Consider the following 20,165-nt stretch of genomic DNA (forward strand, 5'->3'; position numbering starts at 1 on the left):
ACCACCTCAGAGGCTGAGAGAAAGTAGGATGGTAGCCCCTGAGGCTAGAGTGGGGATTCTTTTCTCACTAACCTGTCCCGGTGCAGCTCCCAGGGTGATGCTTTGTCTCTTATACAGCAGAATTACCCACAAGGCCTCAGTTCCCTTTGACTGCGTATTGCTGCTTCTAGGACTCTTTTTTACATTTCCCAAGGCCTAATTACAGCATTTGTTATTGTGGCTAATTGCATAATGGATCCAGATTCTGTCTGGATCAAGCTGGGGAAAGGAAGCCTCTGCAGTTTTTGATCCAGGCTCCTCTGGTAGGTTGCATTGACATAGGGCTGAAAAGGGGACATCAACTAAAGCTTTTCCATGTCAGTCTCTCATTAGTCCCCTTTCCTAACCTGAGAAAGCAGCAACCACAATGCAGCACTCAGTAGCCTGGTTTCCCTTCTGCACTGGAGAGCAGTTAGAAAAAGAATGTTAGTGATTTAGAGGAAAAAGGAAGAGGAGAGTTAAGCAACTTATCTAGTCTATCCTCATCCACTAAATGTCTCAACCCTTCTTCCACAAAGCCTTAACAAACACTTCTACCAGATTCTACCATCAGCATGGTGTACTGCGTGTCTGTACTGGATGGAAATCTGTATGGTGCAGGAGGTATATCTCCTTATGTTAGTGAAGGACTGAGCATGCTGCTGGCACTTAACCTGTAAATGCATGTAAAAGAAAGATACAGGGGCTTCCTATCACAGAAATGGGTTCTTTTCCAGAGGCTTGGAGAGGAAAAGGTATAGTGTTCCATCCTCCTTCAGGAGCTCCACTTTCAACAATCCTTAAATCAAAATATCAAAGAATGGCAGGTTCTAGATCCTGACCTCTTCCCCCAGTCTGAGACCGTTGATCTGCAACTCTTTTCCTGCGAATACTGCAGCCAGCTGTCTGCAAATATAAAGCAGATAGACACAGATTTGCAGGGCTCTACGTATTTGGCCAGGAAGCCTCTTTTAGCCATGCAAGCAGAGCAAGATAAGATGATAATAGAGGTGGAAGAGCTGACCTGACTCTTGCAAACAAATGTTGGTGCAGCAGTGAGCAGTATTCTTCTCCCATCAACCCTCCCCATCGTCCTTCTAGGGAACAATTTTTTCCTAGGCTTCATTCCTAAAATGGGATCACCTGCCAGGTTTCTCCCCTCTGTTTGTTGAAGCAGAAAAAAGGTCAAGTGGTAACCTCTAAGAAGCTTCAGAAGAGGAGCTCTGCTGCAAAAGTTCCAGTGGCACAGCCTGCAGATGCTTGTGTTGCTAGGGAGAAAGGGCTTAGAATCTGGATGGCTTGTTGGAATTTGGCATTTCTTCCCCTCTTCCCCCGTCAGAGACTGCTTGGAGACACTGTCACAAGTGCTTGAGAACCAGCAGGCAGGTCAATCTTCATTGACTGGGGAATTCTTTGATGGGGAAGTCCTTTTCAAGTCCCAGCCCAATCCTCCTCGAAGGGGAAAAGCTCTATGATCGCCCCCTCCCCCTTCCCTTTGAGAAGATTGATATTTTTTTCTGACTCTCCTTTCTCTCCAAAAGCAGGATCTGGGTTCCGTCAGGGGTGATCCGATCCCCTTTGTTTCCTCTCTAATTACATATTGGAGAGACAAAGGGCAGAGGGGCTCAAACCCCTCCTTGTGGGCTAAGGGTCAGATTTTTCAAAGGTATCTACATTTCTGAAGATGCAGATAGGCATCTAACTTGCATTGAAATGAATGGGAGTTAGGCACCTAGCTGTTTGTGAAAATCCAGTCCTAAATCCCAAAAGGGAGACACCATCTAGGAAGAGGGAGAAATCTCCTGATGGAAGCAAGTATGTTCCCTCCAAAAGGCAAAAGAAAAGCACAAAAAAAGTCTAAGAATCATTCCAGATTCTCCTCCACTGGCTTCTCAGAAGATGGCAGGAACTCTGTTTTCCATTATGATCTCAAGCCAGCGAACGTGCTTTCCACCAGCTATGTTTGAGCCTTCTGACAGCCACCAGCGAGATCCATTGGTAAAAGAGGGTGAACAAGCTAAGTCCAAGGGAAAATATCTTCCAGTGGGGGAGGAACTGGTCTGTCCAATTTTCACAGACTATCTTCCTGCCTATTCAGAGACTGTTGTGATGAACGAACACACACACACACACACACACACACACCCCAACCCCCCTGCTGTGGATAAAAGGGTCTCCATGGTTTTCACCTCTTAGTATTAAATTCACTAAAAATATGCCACAACATCGAGGTGAATAATTGTATTACCAGTTATTAAATTTTTGTCTTGTATGTTCACACATCATCCAGAACCAGTTTTCTGTGATGTGGAGGTTGAAATTATTCCATGAATAATTTTGTTGTTCGTTCTTGTCTGTAGCATGTTTGCAAGCATTTCATAGTGTGTGTCCAAAATTCAGATTTTGAGCTGTTTTTAACTATGTCCACATTAGTCACACCGTATGTTTCATTTTCCGCACTGGCTTATTGTAACTCCGAGTCACTTTTCCTCTGCAAATATTCAGACTTTTGGATTCATAATTTTCTTCTTGCTAATATTCTCCAGCGTTCACTTAAGTTACTGTGTTCTGTTGAATGCTCCAGCCACTAAACTCATTTTTCTAGGGTCACAGAAGGGGAGTGTAAATTGATATTGGTGGGAAATGCTTTGCAGAATTCTCCCAGTTGCAACCTGATAGATAATTGTGTAATTATGGACTTGTTAATTTGTGTTAAAACTGTAACTCTTTATAGTCATGTGAAGCCTGGCAGGGGACTATATTCTGTGTATTCTTGATTGCTTGGTATGATCCTTTTTGACAGAATGACCAGCATTTAGTCTACTTAAAGCCTGGCTTTAAAGTTCCTTTACTGTGGCTTTAATACTGCCTGGTGGTCGTAGCATATGTACAACATGCCTCAAGTGGCACATGACCATGATTCAGCACCAAATGTGGTCCACTGGTTGGATTATTAGCTTGCCCAACCCTAGCTGGGTACTAAGGGGGAGTGCGACATGAACGAAGGCTGTTAACACCGCAGTAGGAAAGGGAAATTTTTGTGCACATGCATCTCTATTGCACTGTAAATAACCATTGAAACCCTTGCAGGTAGAAGGCTTGGGTTCTTTCTACTAACAAGGTGGTAGCTGCGTCATCCCACCTGTGAAAGTCTGACCATGCAAAAGTATTATGTAGAATAGCAAATAACGGAGTCAGCCAAGGGACAACAATTCCATTGAGGTTGTTATATGATTATTTAACTGCTTCACTTGTCCTGGCTTTTTGATGTCATCAAAGCCTCTCCAGTGAGTTTAAGCACTTCCTAACCCCGTACACATATATATTATTTAAGATGCATAAATATTTTAAGGTAGCCAGTGCAGCCCTGGGTACCGATTGTCCTCATTCATGTAGATGGGGAAGCAGCTTGTCACTTCTTGCAAAAGAATCTTACCATGTGTGTGAAATGTTATAGAAAAACAATGGTGAGCCTCCAGCTGCTAGGGGGTCCAGTCTGACAGGACCAGGAAAGCCCCAGAACAGTGCACTTTGGCATTCAAGTTGGTGCTTGTATAATCAAGTTAGTGCCTATATAGTCTACAGTGAATGAATTGTGCTAGAGGGAAGTGACAGAAATACAATATGCAAGTGAAGCGGAAACTGCCTCCCTAGAGATTTGATGCTAAATGAGTTATTGTAGTTATTTATTCACAGTTCTTGGCTCTAGAATTCTGTCTGCTGCAGTGTGTTGGGGAGGACACGCGAAAGTAAGGACGTGTCTTGAAGACTGGTTAGCAATATGGGTTTCTGACTCTGCTTCTGAAAATCATTCACAGTAGGGAAGAGGCGTGTCTAATGACACCACAAAATTTGTCCTGCAGTGAAGCCTGCAGACAGCGCCCTGAAAGAATTTTCCTGTTCTCACCAGTCTAACAGAAATGTCATGAGCATCTCAAAAGTGATTTATTCACTCAGGTGAGAGCATGATTTCATGCAGAATCATCATCTTCTGCTCAGCAAAAGAGCACTAGAGAAACTTCTAAGTGGAGCAAGGGTGGCCAGCCTGTGGCTCCGGAGCCACATGCGGCTCTTCAGAAGTTAATATGCGGCTCCTTGTATAGGCACCGACTCCGGGGCTGGAGCTACAGGCGCCAATGTTCCAATGTACTGGGGGGTGCTCACTGCTCAACCCCTGGCTATGCTACAGGCCATGCCCCCACTCCACCGCTTCCCACCCCCTGCCGTGCCCTCGCTCCTCCCCCACCGAGCCTCCTGCACACCATGAAACAACTGGCGGAGAGGGAGGGGGAGGCGCTGATCGGGGCTGCCAGTGGGCAGGAGGTGCTGGGAGCGGGGGCGGGGCTACTGATGTATTACTGTGGCTCTTTGGCAATGTACATTGGTAAATTCTGGCTCCTTCTCAGGCTCAGGTTGGCCCCCCTGGAAGTGGAGAGTCTGGGTTTCATCCCTTTTCAGAACTCATGGCCCCAGGAGTTGCATCCTCCCTCCTTTAGCACTGATTGCATTAGCAGTTGGCCATTTGTTTAAGGGGTGCGCTAATGGGAAAGAACTTGCAAGTGAATGTTTAGAAGACTACAAAACTTTCTGCTTCTTTTCCCCCACTTTAAAATAAAAATAGTGAAGCCTGTCTTGGGACCCAACACCAGAGCCCCTCAAATGACTGCTTTAATGGAGGTGAGACATCTCATACAGGCCTTGGGGTAATCTATCAAGGATGGCTTCATGTACAAGGTTCACTGTAACATGAATACATGTGTCATGCAATACTAGTGAGAGTAACATTTCCTTAGCACGTACTAGAAAATATCTAAAATCTATAAACGAGTAAGGATTTTTCAGCAAGCTGAACCTCATTTTAGTGAATCTTTCAGTTTTATCTTCTCAAACATCTGCTGTTTTTAAGCTCTCTCCTTTATGTAGGTCACATTTTGACATTTTCTGCTTTAGCCTGTCTTTTTGAAGTTGTATCTTTCTCATTAAGTGAAAAGGAATATTATCTCTGTAGAAATAACATTTCATTTTGCCATGCTGACAATTGTGAAACCCAATTGCTTAATCCAGGTTTGGCTAGGTACTGTTTGTTGAATGAACTCTTAGTGTGAGATAGAATGGAGATGTGATAAGATCATCTCTTGCAAGCATCATTATCTGCCTTTAAAATAAAATTGCATGCATTCTGCTGCAATAAGCCAAGAAATAAAAAGCTACCCTTGTCCTTAAACACACATACACAGAACTTCTCTGGGCAGTGTGAAAGCCCCATCTCATGGATGCTTTAAGGAAAACTGCAATACAATATAACATTCTAAATTTGCAAGGAAAATATTCACTGGAACTAAATCTAGCATTAACAGCCAGATACACAGTTGTCTTCTGGGCAGCAGTGTAGAATAGGACTCAGGAAATAAGCTCATGATGCAAAATAAGCCTGTGCTTCCCCATATAAAATTTTGGGTTAAATTCTCTTTAATAGTGGCTTAACCAGCTGTTAATATAACAATAAAACCCATACCTTACTGCAACTCTGAAGGGCTCTGATTTTTTCCATCCGTCCAAGAAGCCACTGTCTACACTAAAGCTTACAACTTCATTTGAAACAGTTTCCATACAGTTTTTATAACTATTGTGACAAAGTTCCTCCTCTATCTTGGTGGGTCCTGCGCTTATTGGCGGATTTTCTTGCCTCAGAGATTCACCATGTGGGTTGGGGGAACAGCCCAGAGACCTTCCCCTCTGGAAGAACCCATAGTCCAGGTCAATTGGGAGGTTTGGGGGGAACCTGGGCCCGCCCTCTACTCCGGGTTCCAGCCCAGGGCCCTGTGGACTGCAGCTGTCTATAGTGCCTCCTGTAACAGCTGCATGACAGCTACAACTCCCTGGGCTACTTCCCCATGGCCTCCTCCAAACACCTTCCTTATTCTCACCACAGGACCTTCCTCCTGGTGTCCGATAACGCTTGTGCTCCTCAGTCCTCCAGCAGCACACCCTCTCACTCTCAGCTCCTTGCGCCTCTTGTTCCCAGCTTCTCACTACAAACTGAAGTGAGCTCCTTTTAAAACCCAGGTGCCCTGATTAGCCTGCCTTAATTGATTCTAGCAGCTTCTTAATTGGCTCCAGGTGTCCTAATTAGCCTGCCTGCCTTAACTGGTTCTAGCAGGTTCCTGTTTACTCTAGTGCAGCCCCTTCTCTGGTCACTCAGGGAACAGAAAACTACTCATCCAGTGACCAGTATATTTGCCCTCTACCAGACTCCTGTATCCCACTGGTCTGGGTCTGTCACACTATATTATGCTTTACTGTAGGTTACCTAGAATGGCCGTCTGTAGCATGAATTATCCCAAAGGGTTTTAAGTAACGGTTATTCTATAATGTGGACAGAGAAGCCTTGTTATGCAAAGCAAGGGAAGGAAAAGGAGAGAGCCAACCTAGGCTTGGAGATTCTCATGCTTCAAGTGGGGGGAAAGATACTACTTGAGACAATCTGACAGGAGAAGATGGAAGAGCCCTGGTGAGTGGGGTCTGTTCTGCATCAAATGGTGGTCCCCAACTGGCCGTCTCTCCTTTCCATTCCCATCTTTTTCCATACAATACACATGGGTTCATCTTGGCTTCATCTTTACTAGGCTCTCTCTTTTGGCCCACAGGCAGTGTCTGAATTCTGCGGTTTCTTCCTGCGTAGTATCTCCAAGATCCTAATGTTCTTTTCTGTCAAAACTCTTATCCAAGTCCTGATCAGCTTGTGCCTTGGCTAATGTATCTCCCTCATGCTTGCCTCACTGCCTGCAATCTCACACCCCTCAACTTCATTCAAAGTGTTGCTGTTAAAATAATCTTCCTTGTTCATCGCTGTCCCTCCACTTAGTCCCCTTCTTTGTTCCATCAAACATAAGCTGCTTGCCCATACTAACAAAGCGCTCCACAATTTACCCCCACTCTCTGTCTCTGACTTCTTACTTTAGCACAAGGTTGGTTCCTGCCTTTGCTCCACCAGCCTCAGTGGCCTTATTCTCCACTTACCTGGTGAAGTCCTCCTTTATTCCCTTTTAGTCTGGTCTTGGATCAGAAAGTGGCTATGTACTCCTGGATGTGGTGGTTACTCAGCTCTTGATAATTTTTTTTTTTTTGACAGATTTTAGTGCTCATAAAAATAACCAAGCACTGGCTTGAGCCAGACACAGTGTGAGCAGGCTGCCACACAGGTCTCCCAAAGCACTTCACTCCTGACCTGCCAAACCCCTGCTGTTCAGGGGCCCTCCAGAGCAAAAACAATCAACCCAGACTGTTGTGGTGGTTGTGATGTGAATAAATTAGGGCTGTCAAGCAACTAAAAATTAATCGTGATTAATCGTGTGATTAAAAAAAGTAATTGCGTGATTAATCGCACTGTTAATAATAGAATACCATTTATTTAAATATTTGTGGATGTTTTCTACATTTTCAAATATATTGATTTCACTTACACCAGAGAATACAAGGTGTATAGTTCTCACTTTATATTTTTATTACAAATATTTGCACTGTAAAAAACAAAAGAAATAGTATTTTTCAGTTCACCTCATGCAAGTACTGTAGTGCAATCTCTTTACCATGAAAGTTCAACTTACAAATGTAGATTTATGTACAGAAAATAACTGCATTCAAAAATAAAATATCTTGCGACTCAGGCTACAACAGTGCCATGTGAATGTCTAGTCACACTTTCTTAGGGTTACCATATTTCAACAATCAAAAAAGAGGACATGAGGTGCTGCCCTAGCCCTGCCCCAGCCCTGCCCCCCTCAAAACCCCCCTACCTGTCCCCTGACTGCCCCCTCCTGAGACCCCCCCCACCCCCTGTCTAAGCCTCCCTGTCCCCTGACTGCCCCAACCACTCTCTACACCCCTTCTCCCAACAGCCCCCCCCAGAACCCCCAACCAATCTAACCCCCCCGTTCCCTGTCCCTTGCCTGCCCCAACTGCTCTCTACACCCCCTTCTCCCAACAGCCCCACCAGAATCCCCCGACCAATCTAACCCCCTGTCCCTTGCCTGACCCCACCACCACCAGGCCGAGGGAGAACTGCGAGCTCCACGTGCAGCCAAACACTGTGGCGCTGCTCTGCGGGGGAGGGGGAGGGACTCTGGCTAAGTGGCTGCGAGCGGCTTTCAATCAGGCCCAGCCGTCCAATCAGCCGTGCCACACTCTGCATGAGGGGAAGGGGGAAATCCCGGACATTTCTACTTTATTAGAAATCCCCCCGGACGGCCACTTAAAGCTGAAAAAGCCGGACATGTCCGGGGAAAGCCAGACGGATGGTAACCCTACACATTCTGGTGACGTAAATAAGAAGTGGGCAGCAATAGCTCCTGTAAATATAAACAAACTTGTTTGTCTTAGCAATTGGACAACAAGAAGTAGGACTGAGTGGACTTGTAGGCTCTAAAGTTTTGCATTATTTTGTTTTTGAATGCAGTTATGTAATAAAAAAATCTACATTTGTATGTTGCATTTTCACAATAAAGAGATTGCACTACAGTACTTGTATGAGGTGAACAGGAAAATACTATTTCTTTTGTTTATCATTTTTACAGTGCAAATATTTGTAATAAAAAATAATATAAAGTGAGTAGTGTATTTGAAAATGTAGAAAAACATCCAAAAATATTTCATAAATTTCAATTGGTATTCTATTGTTTAACCGTGCAATTAAAACTGCGATTACTTACGATTAATTTTTTTGAGTTAATCGTGTGAGTTAACTGCGATTAATGGACAGCCCTAGAACAAAATGAGAAGACACACACACACACACACACACACACACACACACACACACGTTTATTTCACTTCTGAGCTAATCCAGGTTTGGATACAGGTGTCTAGATGTTAAAGGCTAGTGTGCCAACCCCACTGCACTACCAAGTTCCTAACTTGACTTTTCCTAATAGTTAAAAGATCTGTGGTAAAGCCATATACACATCTTCCCAAGAGCCCAGTTTGACTTCCGTTGCACAGCTAGGTCCCTCCATTAAGCATCCATTTCTGTATCAAAAGCATCAGTGTCTTGATTGCACTGGGAAGGCAGAACACTTCCAGCTTTACAGGAACATGAAATCTGTTGGGACAGATGGGAAAATATTTAATAAACTTATGGTCGGGGGAAGGGAGTGTGAACTCGACTATCAGTATTTTCTGGTATTGGGTTTCAGGGTATAAGCTATATTGCAAAGGCAACCACTAAAGCGGCAAGGTGCTGTTTGAGGGTTCATTGTCCTAAAGATGATGGGGAACTAATAGAAATAATATAAATGTAGGACTGGAAGGCACCTTGATAGACCCTGCACTCAAAGCAGAACTAAGTAATGTATAGACCATCCCTGACAGGTGTTTGTCTAACCTGTTCTTAAACCTCCAGTGACAGAGATTCCACAACCTGCCTAGATAATTTGTTCCAGTGCTTAACTACAATTAGGAAGTTTTTTTTTTTAAATGTCTAACCAGGGCCGGTGCAAGGAAGTTTCGCACCCTAGCAGAAACTTCCACCTTGCGCCCCCTCCCCAGCCCTGCGGCAGCTCCCCGCCCTGAGGGTGTCCCCCTCCCATGGCAGTTCCCCCCCCCAGGGAGCCGTGTGGCAGCTCCCCACACCAGCTCACCTCTGCTCCGCCTCCTCCCCGAGCATGCCGCCCCCGCTCTAATTCTCCTCCCCTCCCAGGATTGGGGCGCCAAACAGCTGATTGGCGCCGCAAGCCTGGGAGGCGGGAGAAGTGGAGCAGCGACCGCGCGCTCGGGGAGGAACGCTGTAAAAAAAAAAAATTGAGGGCACCGCTTTTTGGCGCACCCAGATCTTGGCACCCTAGGCAACCGCCTAGTTCGCCTTAATGGTAGCACCGGCCCTGAGTCTAACCCAGGGGTAGGCAACCTATGGCACGCGTGCCGAAGGCGGCACACGAGCTGATTTTCAGTGGCACTCTCACTGCCCTTGCCCTTGCCCTGGTCCTGGCCACCAGTCCGGGGCCTCTGCATTTTAATTTAATTTTAAATGAAGCTTCTTAAACATTTTTAAAAACCTTATTTACTTTACATACAACAATAGTTTAGTTATATATTATAGACTTATAGAAAGAGACCTTCTAAAAACGTTAAAATGTATTACTGGCACGCGAAACCTTAAATTAGAGTGAATAAATGAAGACTCGGCACACCACTTCTGAAAGGTTGCCGACCCCTGGTCTAACCTAAATCTCCCTTGCTGCAATTTAAGCCCATTACTTCTTGGCCTGTCTTCACTTGTTAAGGAGAATAATTTATCACCTTCCTCTTTATAACAATCTTTTACATACTTGAAGGCTGTTATCATGTGTCCCCCCCTTAGTCTTCTCTACTCTTCTCTCTTTAGACTAAACAAATCCAATGTTTTCAATCTTTCCTCAGAGGTCATGTTTTCTAGACCTTTAGTCATTCTTGTTGCTCTCCTCTGGACTTTCTCCAGTTTGTCCACATCTTTCTTGAAGTGTGGTGCCCAGAACTGGACAATACTCCAACTGAGGCCTTATCAGTACTAAGTAGAGTAGATGAATTACTTCTCATGTCTTGCTTACAACATTCCTGCTAATGCATCCCAGAACGATGTTGGGTTTTTTTGCAACAGTATTACATTGTTGGCTCATATTTAATTTGTGATCCACTCTAACCCCCAGATCCTTTTCTGCAGTACTCCTTCCTAGGCAGTCATTTCTCATTTTGTATTTGTGCAATTGATTGTTCCTTCCTAAGTGGAGTACTTTGCATTTGTCCTTATTGAATTTCATCCTCTTTACTTCAGACCATTGCTCCAGTTTGTCCAGATCATTTTGAATTCTAATCCTGTCTTCCAAATGGAAGAGAGGAGTGTAAATTTGGCTGCAGAATGCTTTGAAGGAAATATCATGGTTAGAAGTTTACTTCCTTGGGTGGTTCAGGTTAATGGCCTGTGCTCCTGTCTAGATTGCTAAATAGAATAGGATTTTTCTTGTCTAAATTTTGTATTACTCTGATTCGCCTCAGAATTCTAATAGCTTGATACCAGCCAGATAAGCTCTCACATCTCCTGCAGTTCTGGGGAAAATCCTGACCCATGATGCTGACCAACTGACCTCAGCTTATCTTGTGCCCTCATGTTTTCAAATTGGCTTTGCTGCAAGCTGATCTGCATTTTCACATGTGACAGTTAGTAGCTGAGGGATAGGGAGAAAGTACAGTGGTGCTCTTCTATGCTGTGATGCCCATAGACTCCTTGCAAAAGGAATAAGAGGCAGTTGCTTCCCATCTTCCGGCCATATTCACCTGTTCAAAGCCACAAGTTGAAATTTCCCAGAGGCTAAACACCAACACACACTGACCCCTAGCAGAAGGAATTGCCGAGGGGGTTAATCTGCACTCTTCAGCTTTTGGTGTTTGAATAGAGAGGATCTGGAAAAGCAGGTAGGTTCTTCATGGTGAAAGAATGGTGGGTGTTCTCATTCTGGAGCCCCCTGCCACCACATAGGACCTGTACTTATCCTAGACATTTTGATTTACTTCTAATGCTACGGGGTTACCATGGCTGTAAACCTCAGTCCCAGGCTGGTTATAGCTTTCTCTCACACTACCTACTGTGCCCTTGTTGCCTGTTCTTCACCGCTGAGAGCGACCTGGACCAAAACAGACGTGTATGCCTGTTTAAATCCTCTGTTATCTGACTGGGGGAACTCTTTTTGTTGCTCTTGCTGTCTGCTTGCTGCAAGGGGAAAGGAACAAGCCAAGCTAGGAAACTTCTGGCTGAACTTGTTTGAGGGGAATCTGATTCCAGATAACTGCAGCTGGAAATGATGTGCATTGTACTTGCCCACAGAGTGCATGCCTATGAAGGACCGCACCACATGTGTACTGGGGTTTGGAAAGCTTCAGTGAATCCTGTGGCAAGTGTCTTCAGGAAATCTTCCACCTCCTGTTTGCTCTTTAGATCCTTGACTGGAGAAGCAAGGATTCGTTGCGATGGTCTTCCACGTACGCCTGTTCACAGTCACCAGAGTGGAAACTATTTTGCTGATGGGGAGCTGAAGGGGGAGGAGAGGATTCTCCAATCCAGACAGCTTTTCTGGTCGGTTGCTGCTGCTCTTTCATTTGTGACAATGGAAATGTCACAGACTTGCATTACAGGCCACTGACCAGAGGCTGTGCTCAATGTGTGCATGGATAGATTTAGACATTTCTCTCCTCTTTGTGTAAATGTCTCCTCCCCCTCCCCCCCCCCAAAAAAAAACTTGTTTTTTTAAATCTGTTTGCTGCAGTTATGAGGGAAATTGGCATATGATTGGACAGTTACAGGCTTTTATTGAGTTGAAGGGTTATTAGAGCAGTTGGTCATTATGGTATTACGTTAACTTAATCCTCTTTTCTTCAAGGACTTCTGTGCATTCCCACTAATGGGCTTCAGCACCTCTGGCGCTGAGCTGTGGAAAGTGTGTAGGAAAGCTGGGTGTGCTGGGGTGGTGGTAGGAGCACTCTCACCCAAAGAGGAGGTAATTGGCTTGAGATAAGGAAGCACAGTCCCCATCCATCTTAGTTCCATTGCCACAAGCTAATGGATCTACCTCTCCTGTATGCAAAGCTAGCTAGCCTTCTTTCTTAAAATAGGTTATTTGTGACCGTTGGCCTCCAGTTACCCTGAGACCATGTCTGGTCTTGAACCATGTAAGGGGTCAAAGGATACGTAACCTGTTCAGCCATCTTTCCTGAGACAAATGCACACATTCGGTGCCTTATGTCCCTGAGAGAAATGCATGTAGTTTCCCAGTGAACAATCCACCATGCTTATACTCCTTGGGCAAGGAAGGACAGACTGCAAATGTATTTGGCTTCAATGAGCCTCCAACCGGGCTGTCCTGATACTCCTGCAAGAGGTTTGAGGTCTTCTGTCATGTGACCTGAAACACACCTAAGCACTTCTGCCTCCTTTAATGTTGGGCTGAAGGTCCGCCTCCCTGAGCCCAATACCTACAGTGTCTGAGCTTCCCATCTGGCACCACAATCTGCACTGATACCACAGTGATATTGGTTCTACTATCTGCACCAAAGACACCTTTGGTGCCATTTGAATCAATGCCAGTGAACGCTGTAAACGAAATGCATGCTTCCAGATCTCTGCGTGACCCTTGCTCCATGGCCCTAGAAGAGAAAGCATTCCTACTTGTGGAGGGAGTCAAAGGAGAAAAAGTGGCATCATTGTCATTCTCGACCAGTGACCCATGTTTCCTGACGTCGGCTTCGGCTTCCACACACACCTCTCCTTAGCTGGAGGCTTCATGGCTGAGTTTTGTAGATCCATCCCTGGTGTCTGTGGACCACCTCCCTCTGTTGAATATTTTCACTCTCGTTTGGGGTCTCCAGTCAAATCTGTTGTCTGTGCCTTTGCTGCTTGACTCTGCAGCAGTATTCACCACCAGTTTCAATCAGGAACCTTCTACAGGAACACGAGTTCTCCTTGGAACCGCCTGTGCAAATTCTGCTGTTCCAGAAAACCCAGTTGGCTTCCTTCATCTAAGACTCCGTTGGCATGGAAAGACGTTCTGCAGAGCCCTCTTCAGTTACTCACATGGCCCTACGTTCAATCCCAGCACTTCACTATCGGCTGCTCTGGTATTAACACTGACAACCTGCTGGTATTGGAGGTACCTGCACCATGTAGAAAGTTGTCCTGGCACCAAACCTCCCCCAGTGCTGTTGTCTTCAAGAATGCCTGTGTTCCAGTCCGTGCAGATACCATCGGCCCAACCTGCTCAGGAAGAGTGGCAGGTATATGATTGGCAGGAAGATCCCTCAGATGAAATCAACCCTGGCATGTTGCCCGGCTTGGGGAGCAGGATTGGGGCATGGGGGCTTGCCCCACTCCGCCTGCCTGGCACTCCTGCCAGGGAGCGGTGTCAGGGTGCAGGGGCTCCCATTTTTCTGCCACCCCTCCCCTTCCTGCCCCCCATTGGCCAGGTTCAGAATAGCCCAAACAATACTGTAGGTGAGAGTATGTGTAATTTATTTGGAGTTGGCTCCTCTGGGCTATTAGACTTGCAAATGGGTCCAGTTGCCTGAAAAGCTACAGTGATGCTGTCCGTGGTGCTGAATTTCTTTATAATTCCATATTACATTATAAATTTCTTAAGAATAATGTTTGAAGGATGCTAAATGAGTAATAGATCCTAATAAAACTGTTAGTTCATTTAAGCATCTCATCCAGTAACTGAACTTCAGCAGGCATTACAGACGTATGTATCTTTGTACCTAGTTACTGACTTTCAGTCCTAAATACAGACCTGTGAATTTCCCTAGCTTTTAAATTCCATCATGGTCTTAATGCTGTTTTATATATGTGCTCGGTTGTTTAAGAAGGTGGGTGTGGGGCTATGTTTAAGAGCTTCTATAATCAGACCATGTATTTTACATAATTACTTGGGGTCTGGGATGGAAGGGATCTTTTAAAATAATCCTTACTTACATTTGTAAATAGCTACAATCCATGGCTAGTGGCTGCTTCCCGAACTAAAGTACTGCAGCTACAAAATGTGCGTTCACTGAATCCTGCAGAAGTAAATGTAATGGATTATGGACCCCTCTCTCTTCAACTGGGGTTTTAAAATCCAGTCAGTGAGTTGTACGTGTTTTGACATTGAAAATTCTAAGTTTTTCTTGATGCTCCTGAAACTTAACCCACAAAGGAGGGCTGCACTCACAGAGGTGTTTCTAAGAAACCTTCCTTGTACTGAAATCAAAATGTGTTTTACATTGTGCAGGTATTTCCGGTATCATTTATAGCTGCATGACTGCAGCTCTGCTATTCAGTTAATCCATTAGTCCTTGTCCCTGCCCTTGTTACTGAGCGTTTTATTTTGAAGCCTCGTTCTCCCTGTGCAGTTGGTAATGCATCTTCACGAAGGCCGCTAAAAATCACCTGTTTACCCAGATTCCATCCTGTTCTAGAGGCAACTGTGAATAAACTCCTCCTCCAGTTGCCTGTTGTGTTATATGGTTTTAGCGACATCAAGATCTCACGGCAGTTCCTCCTGAAAGGAGTGTGTTATTCAGTGGTGGGAAGCTTGTCCTTTGGGATGATCGCAGATGGCATTTGGAGTGGAAGCAGAGAATTGAATCTGAGCACACAAGAGTGCTTTCTCTTCCTGCTTAGAGAACAATTAGGCCACATTTTTCCTCTTCTGTTCACTTCTGTGTTTTAACTGAGTTTCATCGCAATCTCTCTTTAATGTCCCTGCAGGACAGATGCCCGGGCCAGGTTCAATGATACCTGGGCAGGCCATGCCAGGCCGGATGATGCCATCTGTGTCAGCCAACATCCACCCAGCCAGCGGTGGCCCTCCCCCATCTGGCATGCCACCAATGTCAGGAAACGTAATTGGACCTCGTGTTCCCCTAGCTGCTCCAAATGGCATGTGTAAGTGAGATTTCAGAATTAGCTCTGGCTGAATGTACCAACTGTTTGTTTTCCATTGCTTGTCTCCTTATTACTGGAAAAGTGATTGTCGTTTAAACCCTTTTTGTGAGTGCTGTGGGAACCATCAGATCTGTGTTTTTAGCAGCCAAAAATCTCTGTCAGAGGGGTGTTGGAAGATTTAAGTCTCTGTCTCTCTCTCTCTCTCTCATTCAGAGCACCATAGCATGTGTTACTGCCCCTTTGTGATTAACTTGTAAAGGTGGTGAGGCATTGTGGTCACCATGAAAACCAGTCACAGCTTAATCCAAAAGAACACACAGGCGTGGGTTCAAGACATAACTGTGACTAAATCACTAATTAGTAGTGACCACAGTATAATGCAGTGCAGTAGCATCGTACCAAAAACTAGCACTGTGAATTTCATCTTCAGAAAAGGGGAAGATTTAAAATAAGAGGAAGCTGGTTAGAAGGAAACTAAAGACATATGGGCCAGATCCTCCACTGGTGTAAATCCAGATGGCTTGGTTGGTTGATGGTACACTGGCTTGCGCCAGCCAAAGAACCCAAAAGCCTTTAGACTTTGCATGGAGGTTACTTAAACAGCTGCAAGAGACACAGAAGTTACGATGATACCTGTGCAGTGCTCCTAAAATGTCAACCCTTTATGAGCAGTCAGTATACGGTGGTACCTGAACTATTGCCATTACCTGTTAGCAAAGATATGCATCAAATGCTGCTGTCTCAGATAGGGGTGTGAGGGAAATGCTGACTCTTTAATGGTAACTGCTGTAAACAGAAGTGTCTCGTTCTAGTGCTACTTTTGCCTGGATTTGTCTCTTTTCCCCTTCTGATGCTGTTTCTTTTCTTTGTTTTCCTTCTCCCGTATTACTGGAACTCCGCCATTGACAGTGTCCTCTCTCTGCTGAATTGACTTCCCCATTCTCTTCTTCCTCACCCTGATTTCTGACTTTCTCCCTCTCCTGAACAACCCCGGGTTATTCCATTAGCATCTGTTTCCCTGTGCTCTGATCACTGTGCCTGAAACCCGGCCTTTGTACCTACCCTCATTCTTTTCTCCCCACTGTGCCACATCTTCCGATGTCTGCCTGTGTTGGCACCTATATATACTTCTTGAATCTGTACGTGCAGAGGTCTGCTTGTAAAGTGTATTGTTACATCTGTTTTAAACAGACAAGAGGCTTGAGCTAATGCTCTTGTGCACAGGACTGAGAGATGGGAACAGTGAAGTGCTAAACCCAGGTCTGACATTAGCAGCTTGCTGAGATTATGTAGGGAGTTAAACCTGTCTGCCTCAGTCACCCACTCTGTACAAGTAGGGATAGCCCTTCCCTACCTCACTAGAGGAATGTGAGTTTGTACTGTGCTTTGAGGATGAAAAGCACAGCACAAATTCAAAGCGTTCATCCTAGAATGTGGCGATGAAAATGCCCTAGAGGGTCATGGCCATCTCCAGGAGCCAGTGCAGTTCACCGCAGTGCCCAGACTAGTGTGAAATAATTCCAGTTCTAGGCCCTCCTCCATTTCCCTTTTGGAAGCCATGGGTCATTGCTGTACGTAGATAGATTTTGTAAGGAAATAGCTCAGCTTCTTATGCTTAATTTAAACCTCTTGATTAAGTGGTTCTGGTGCTCACATGCTTCTCTCCACTGTGTTTGCAGATCCCCCTCCTTCGCAGCAGCCGCCACCACCCGCTGATGGGGTGACTCCACCTACCGCGGGAGCAGCACCGGCCCCAGCAGCTCCCTAACTCATCCAGCAACAACCAACGTCTAGCTCTGATCCCTAGAACCAAGATAGTGGCGACCAAAAATGGATTTCCTCAGTTTCCTTCTGTTCCTTTCAGGGGGAGGTTGGTCTCCTGTCAGCCTGCCCGCCCCTCGTCCCCTCTCACCGACTTCACAGTCTGGCATTATTTGGCTCTACTCCTTTGGGGAGCACTTACGCTGAACACATTGAGCAGTAGTCATCTTACCTTCCTGTTGCTGGCAGGACGTCCTTCTCACATTTGCCTGTTTTACCCTATGGAATGAGTGCTCTGCGCTGGTTTTCCTTTATCCTGCTGCTTAATCTTTGGATTCGCATTAGAGACAGGGAGGGGCTTTTGGGTTGGAGGCATAACTGAATATTAGGATGTAGTAGGTGGTGTTTCCATCCATAGTCTCTGAGGTGTAATCTAGGCAAGGCATCAAGAGGACATAGAGCAAACCAGTGGCTTGAGCACATCAGGGAGAGTGAGGGAGGAGTTCTCCTTCCACTGCCTTGGAGCGGAAGCTTCGTTAATTCTGACCGTATTCATTACAGGTAGATAATCATTAAGGGCAATAGCTGAGCCCCAAGGCTGCCTTGCTAACTTATTAAAGAAAATATTGATCCGATGTGAATAGAGCCAGGAGTGAATCAGTTAGAATCAAACCGCTCTGAGCTTTATTGCTCCAGTTTATATTTTATTTTGTGTTTAATTGGAAGGAGGGGAAGTTTGTAGTTGAATCCTCTTCCTTCTGGGTAGTTCGGTACAGTAGCCAACTGAGGAATAAAACAAATTTTAGTCCCTCTCTTTTTGGAGCATATACTTTTTTCTTTTAAAATTGAACTTAAAAAAAAAAAAAAAAAAAAGTAGATAGCAATGAAGTGCTAGTGTATGGGATTGGGTTGGGATGGCTGGGGGTGTGAACGCCAGAACTACCTCTTGCAGACAGCCGGGGTGGGCAGAATTCAGCGAACGTGGTACTTTTTCTTTCTGGACTGGGATTGGAGGTGGGAGAACCCTCGCTCCTCTGTTCACACTTCACCTTCCACTTGCTGAGCTTTATCATTCCATTCTTTGTAGGGCAGAGGGGGAACAGGTTTGGCAGTTGACTCCAAGCACGCTCCATGATTCGGGGCGATTGAGAAGGCCAACACAATGCCACTAATATGGACTGAGTTTGTACTGCCAAATGCTGTTCCTTGCCCTCATCGTTAGTGACTGCATGGTTCACATCCTCTGTGTGATTCAGATCCTCTCCTTCCAGAGCGAGCTTTCTGACAGGCGTCCTCACCAACGCACTTAGGATCATTCAGGGGTGGATCTCCGTAATCAGGAGTGTAAGATGGGCTGTTTGTTTTAAAGCTTGACCACAGCTATTTCACTAGTGGGGGGTAGAGGATCTGAAACCCACTGAGCTATTTCATAAAGTAAAACAAATACAGATTTGCCTTGACGAGCACTCAAGTGCTTGATGCCTCAAAATGTTAATAGTTGAACTTTCCAGACCCTGAGAATTTGCGTACATATGTGAAGTAACCATTTTTGGGCTGTCTGCACATCAACTCCATGCTCATACAATTGTACTTGCCCTTGTTACTTCCAGTGTATAGGAATAACACTTTCCCATTGTCAAGCTCTAAGAATCTGCAGTGCCTAGCAAAGAACGGTCAGGGCCTCCCCTCCCCCAACCTTTCATAAAAGAAATCCATTCCACCTGTTACCTTTCCCTCCAGGGTCTTTGGAGCGAGCATGGAATTCTGGTTCAGGCCATAGTCCAGTTTAGAATAACCTCAGGTTGTTTTTAGTGTGATCAATTTCAAATTTAAAGGATCCAGATGGAGACTATTTTTTACTGTATTAGTGATGATCCTACAAAGTACCTGAATTCTTAACACTGTTGTGTTTCTGTATAAATACACGTGGCGACTTTTTCATCTGATCCTCTGTATAGGGCCGGTTTTATTCCTGCAACACAGCCACCCAATTTTGTGAAATAAAAAAACATGTTTTTTGTACAAAACTGTTTTGCAAATCTGTGGGGAGTTGAAGTAAATTCTCATGCACAATATTCTGAGATGTGGATCTGCTGAAACCCATTTTAATTGGGTATCAAATTGTTTTCAGATAATGCATTGGCTACAGCTAAGTATATACAAGTCTAAGCTTGTTACCCAGTTGAGATGGGGGACATCAAAGTCATTCAAATAAGAGGGAGGGCCCTTTCCAATGTAACTGATTTATTTCTGTGTATTAATGAGTATTTTACATACCCAGGCGTTAGATAATCAACATTTAATGGAAGTGGTGAAATCAAGCCACACACCATGATAGATTAGACAGAGCAAGCCTGGGTCTGATAGGCAGGATTTCCAAGTTCTTTCACTGACCTACTATGTGAACTTGGCCAAGTCACCCTTCTTCCAATTCCAGAGTGGATCTGAAGGTCACTTCCTTCTCTTTGAACTGTTTCACTTTAATGTACCAATTTTGTCCCTCCTTACAGAGTTGTATGGTTGCCAAGAAGGATCATCTTGTGGTTAAGTTGTAGGACTGGGGATCATATATGGTTTCTCCTCCTTACTTTGCCACGTTAGGAAGAGAACTCAGGGACCTGAGTCAAGTCACTTAACTAGTTTTTTTCTGGAAAATAAGGCTCATACCTGCCTCACTGTTATCCTGAGTCTTAATGTACTTTGTTATTATATAACATCCACAGTGCGCCAGGCACTCAGAGATCCTGTGATAGAAGGTGCTATAGAAGTGAAAAGACGCTCAGTTACTACAATGATGGAGTGCAGTAAAATATGTAGGAAGATTGGTTAAAGAGAAGCTGGCCTCATCCAAACTCCACTAAAGTCAGTGGGAGCCATCACAGGATCAGACCTCTGATGCTGATGGTACCACCATGTTTATAGCCTTTTGTGATACTTCGGAGCTTGC

At 44.9% G+C, this 20,165-nt stretch overlaps 1 protein-coding gene across 2 annotated transcripts in view; it reads left to right on the plus strand.

Moving 5' to 3' along the window:
- SMARCC1 (SWI/SNF related, matrix associated, actin dependent regulator of chromatin subfamily c member 1) overlaps positions 1-19,240 on the plus strand; it is a 157,394-nt gene extending 138,154 nt beyond the window's left edge. For both annotated transcript variants that reach the window (XM_034759721.1, XM_034759722.1), the window contains 2 exons: positions 15,281-15,457; positions 17,137-19,240. In XM_034759721.1, the coding sequence (XP_034615612.1) occupies positions 15,281-15,457; positions 17,137-17,225 (266 nt within the window). In that variant the 3' untranslated portion in view covers positions 17,226-19,240. The remainder of the gene's footprint in view (positions 1-15,280; positions 15,458-17,136) is intronic.
- The last annotated feature ends 925 nt before the right edge of the window (positions 19,241-20,165 follow it).

This window comes from Trachemys scripta, chromosome 2, assembly GCF_013100865.1.
Source record: "Trachemys scripta elegans isolate TJP31775 chromosome 2, CAS_Tse_1.0, whole genome shotgun sequence".
In the NCBI taxonomy this organism is placed as follows: domain Eukaryota; kingdom Metazoa; phylum Chordata; order Testudines; family Emydidae; genus Trachemys; species Trachemys scripta.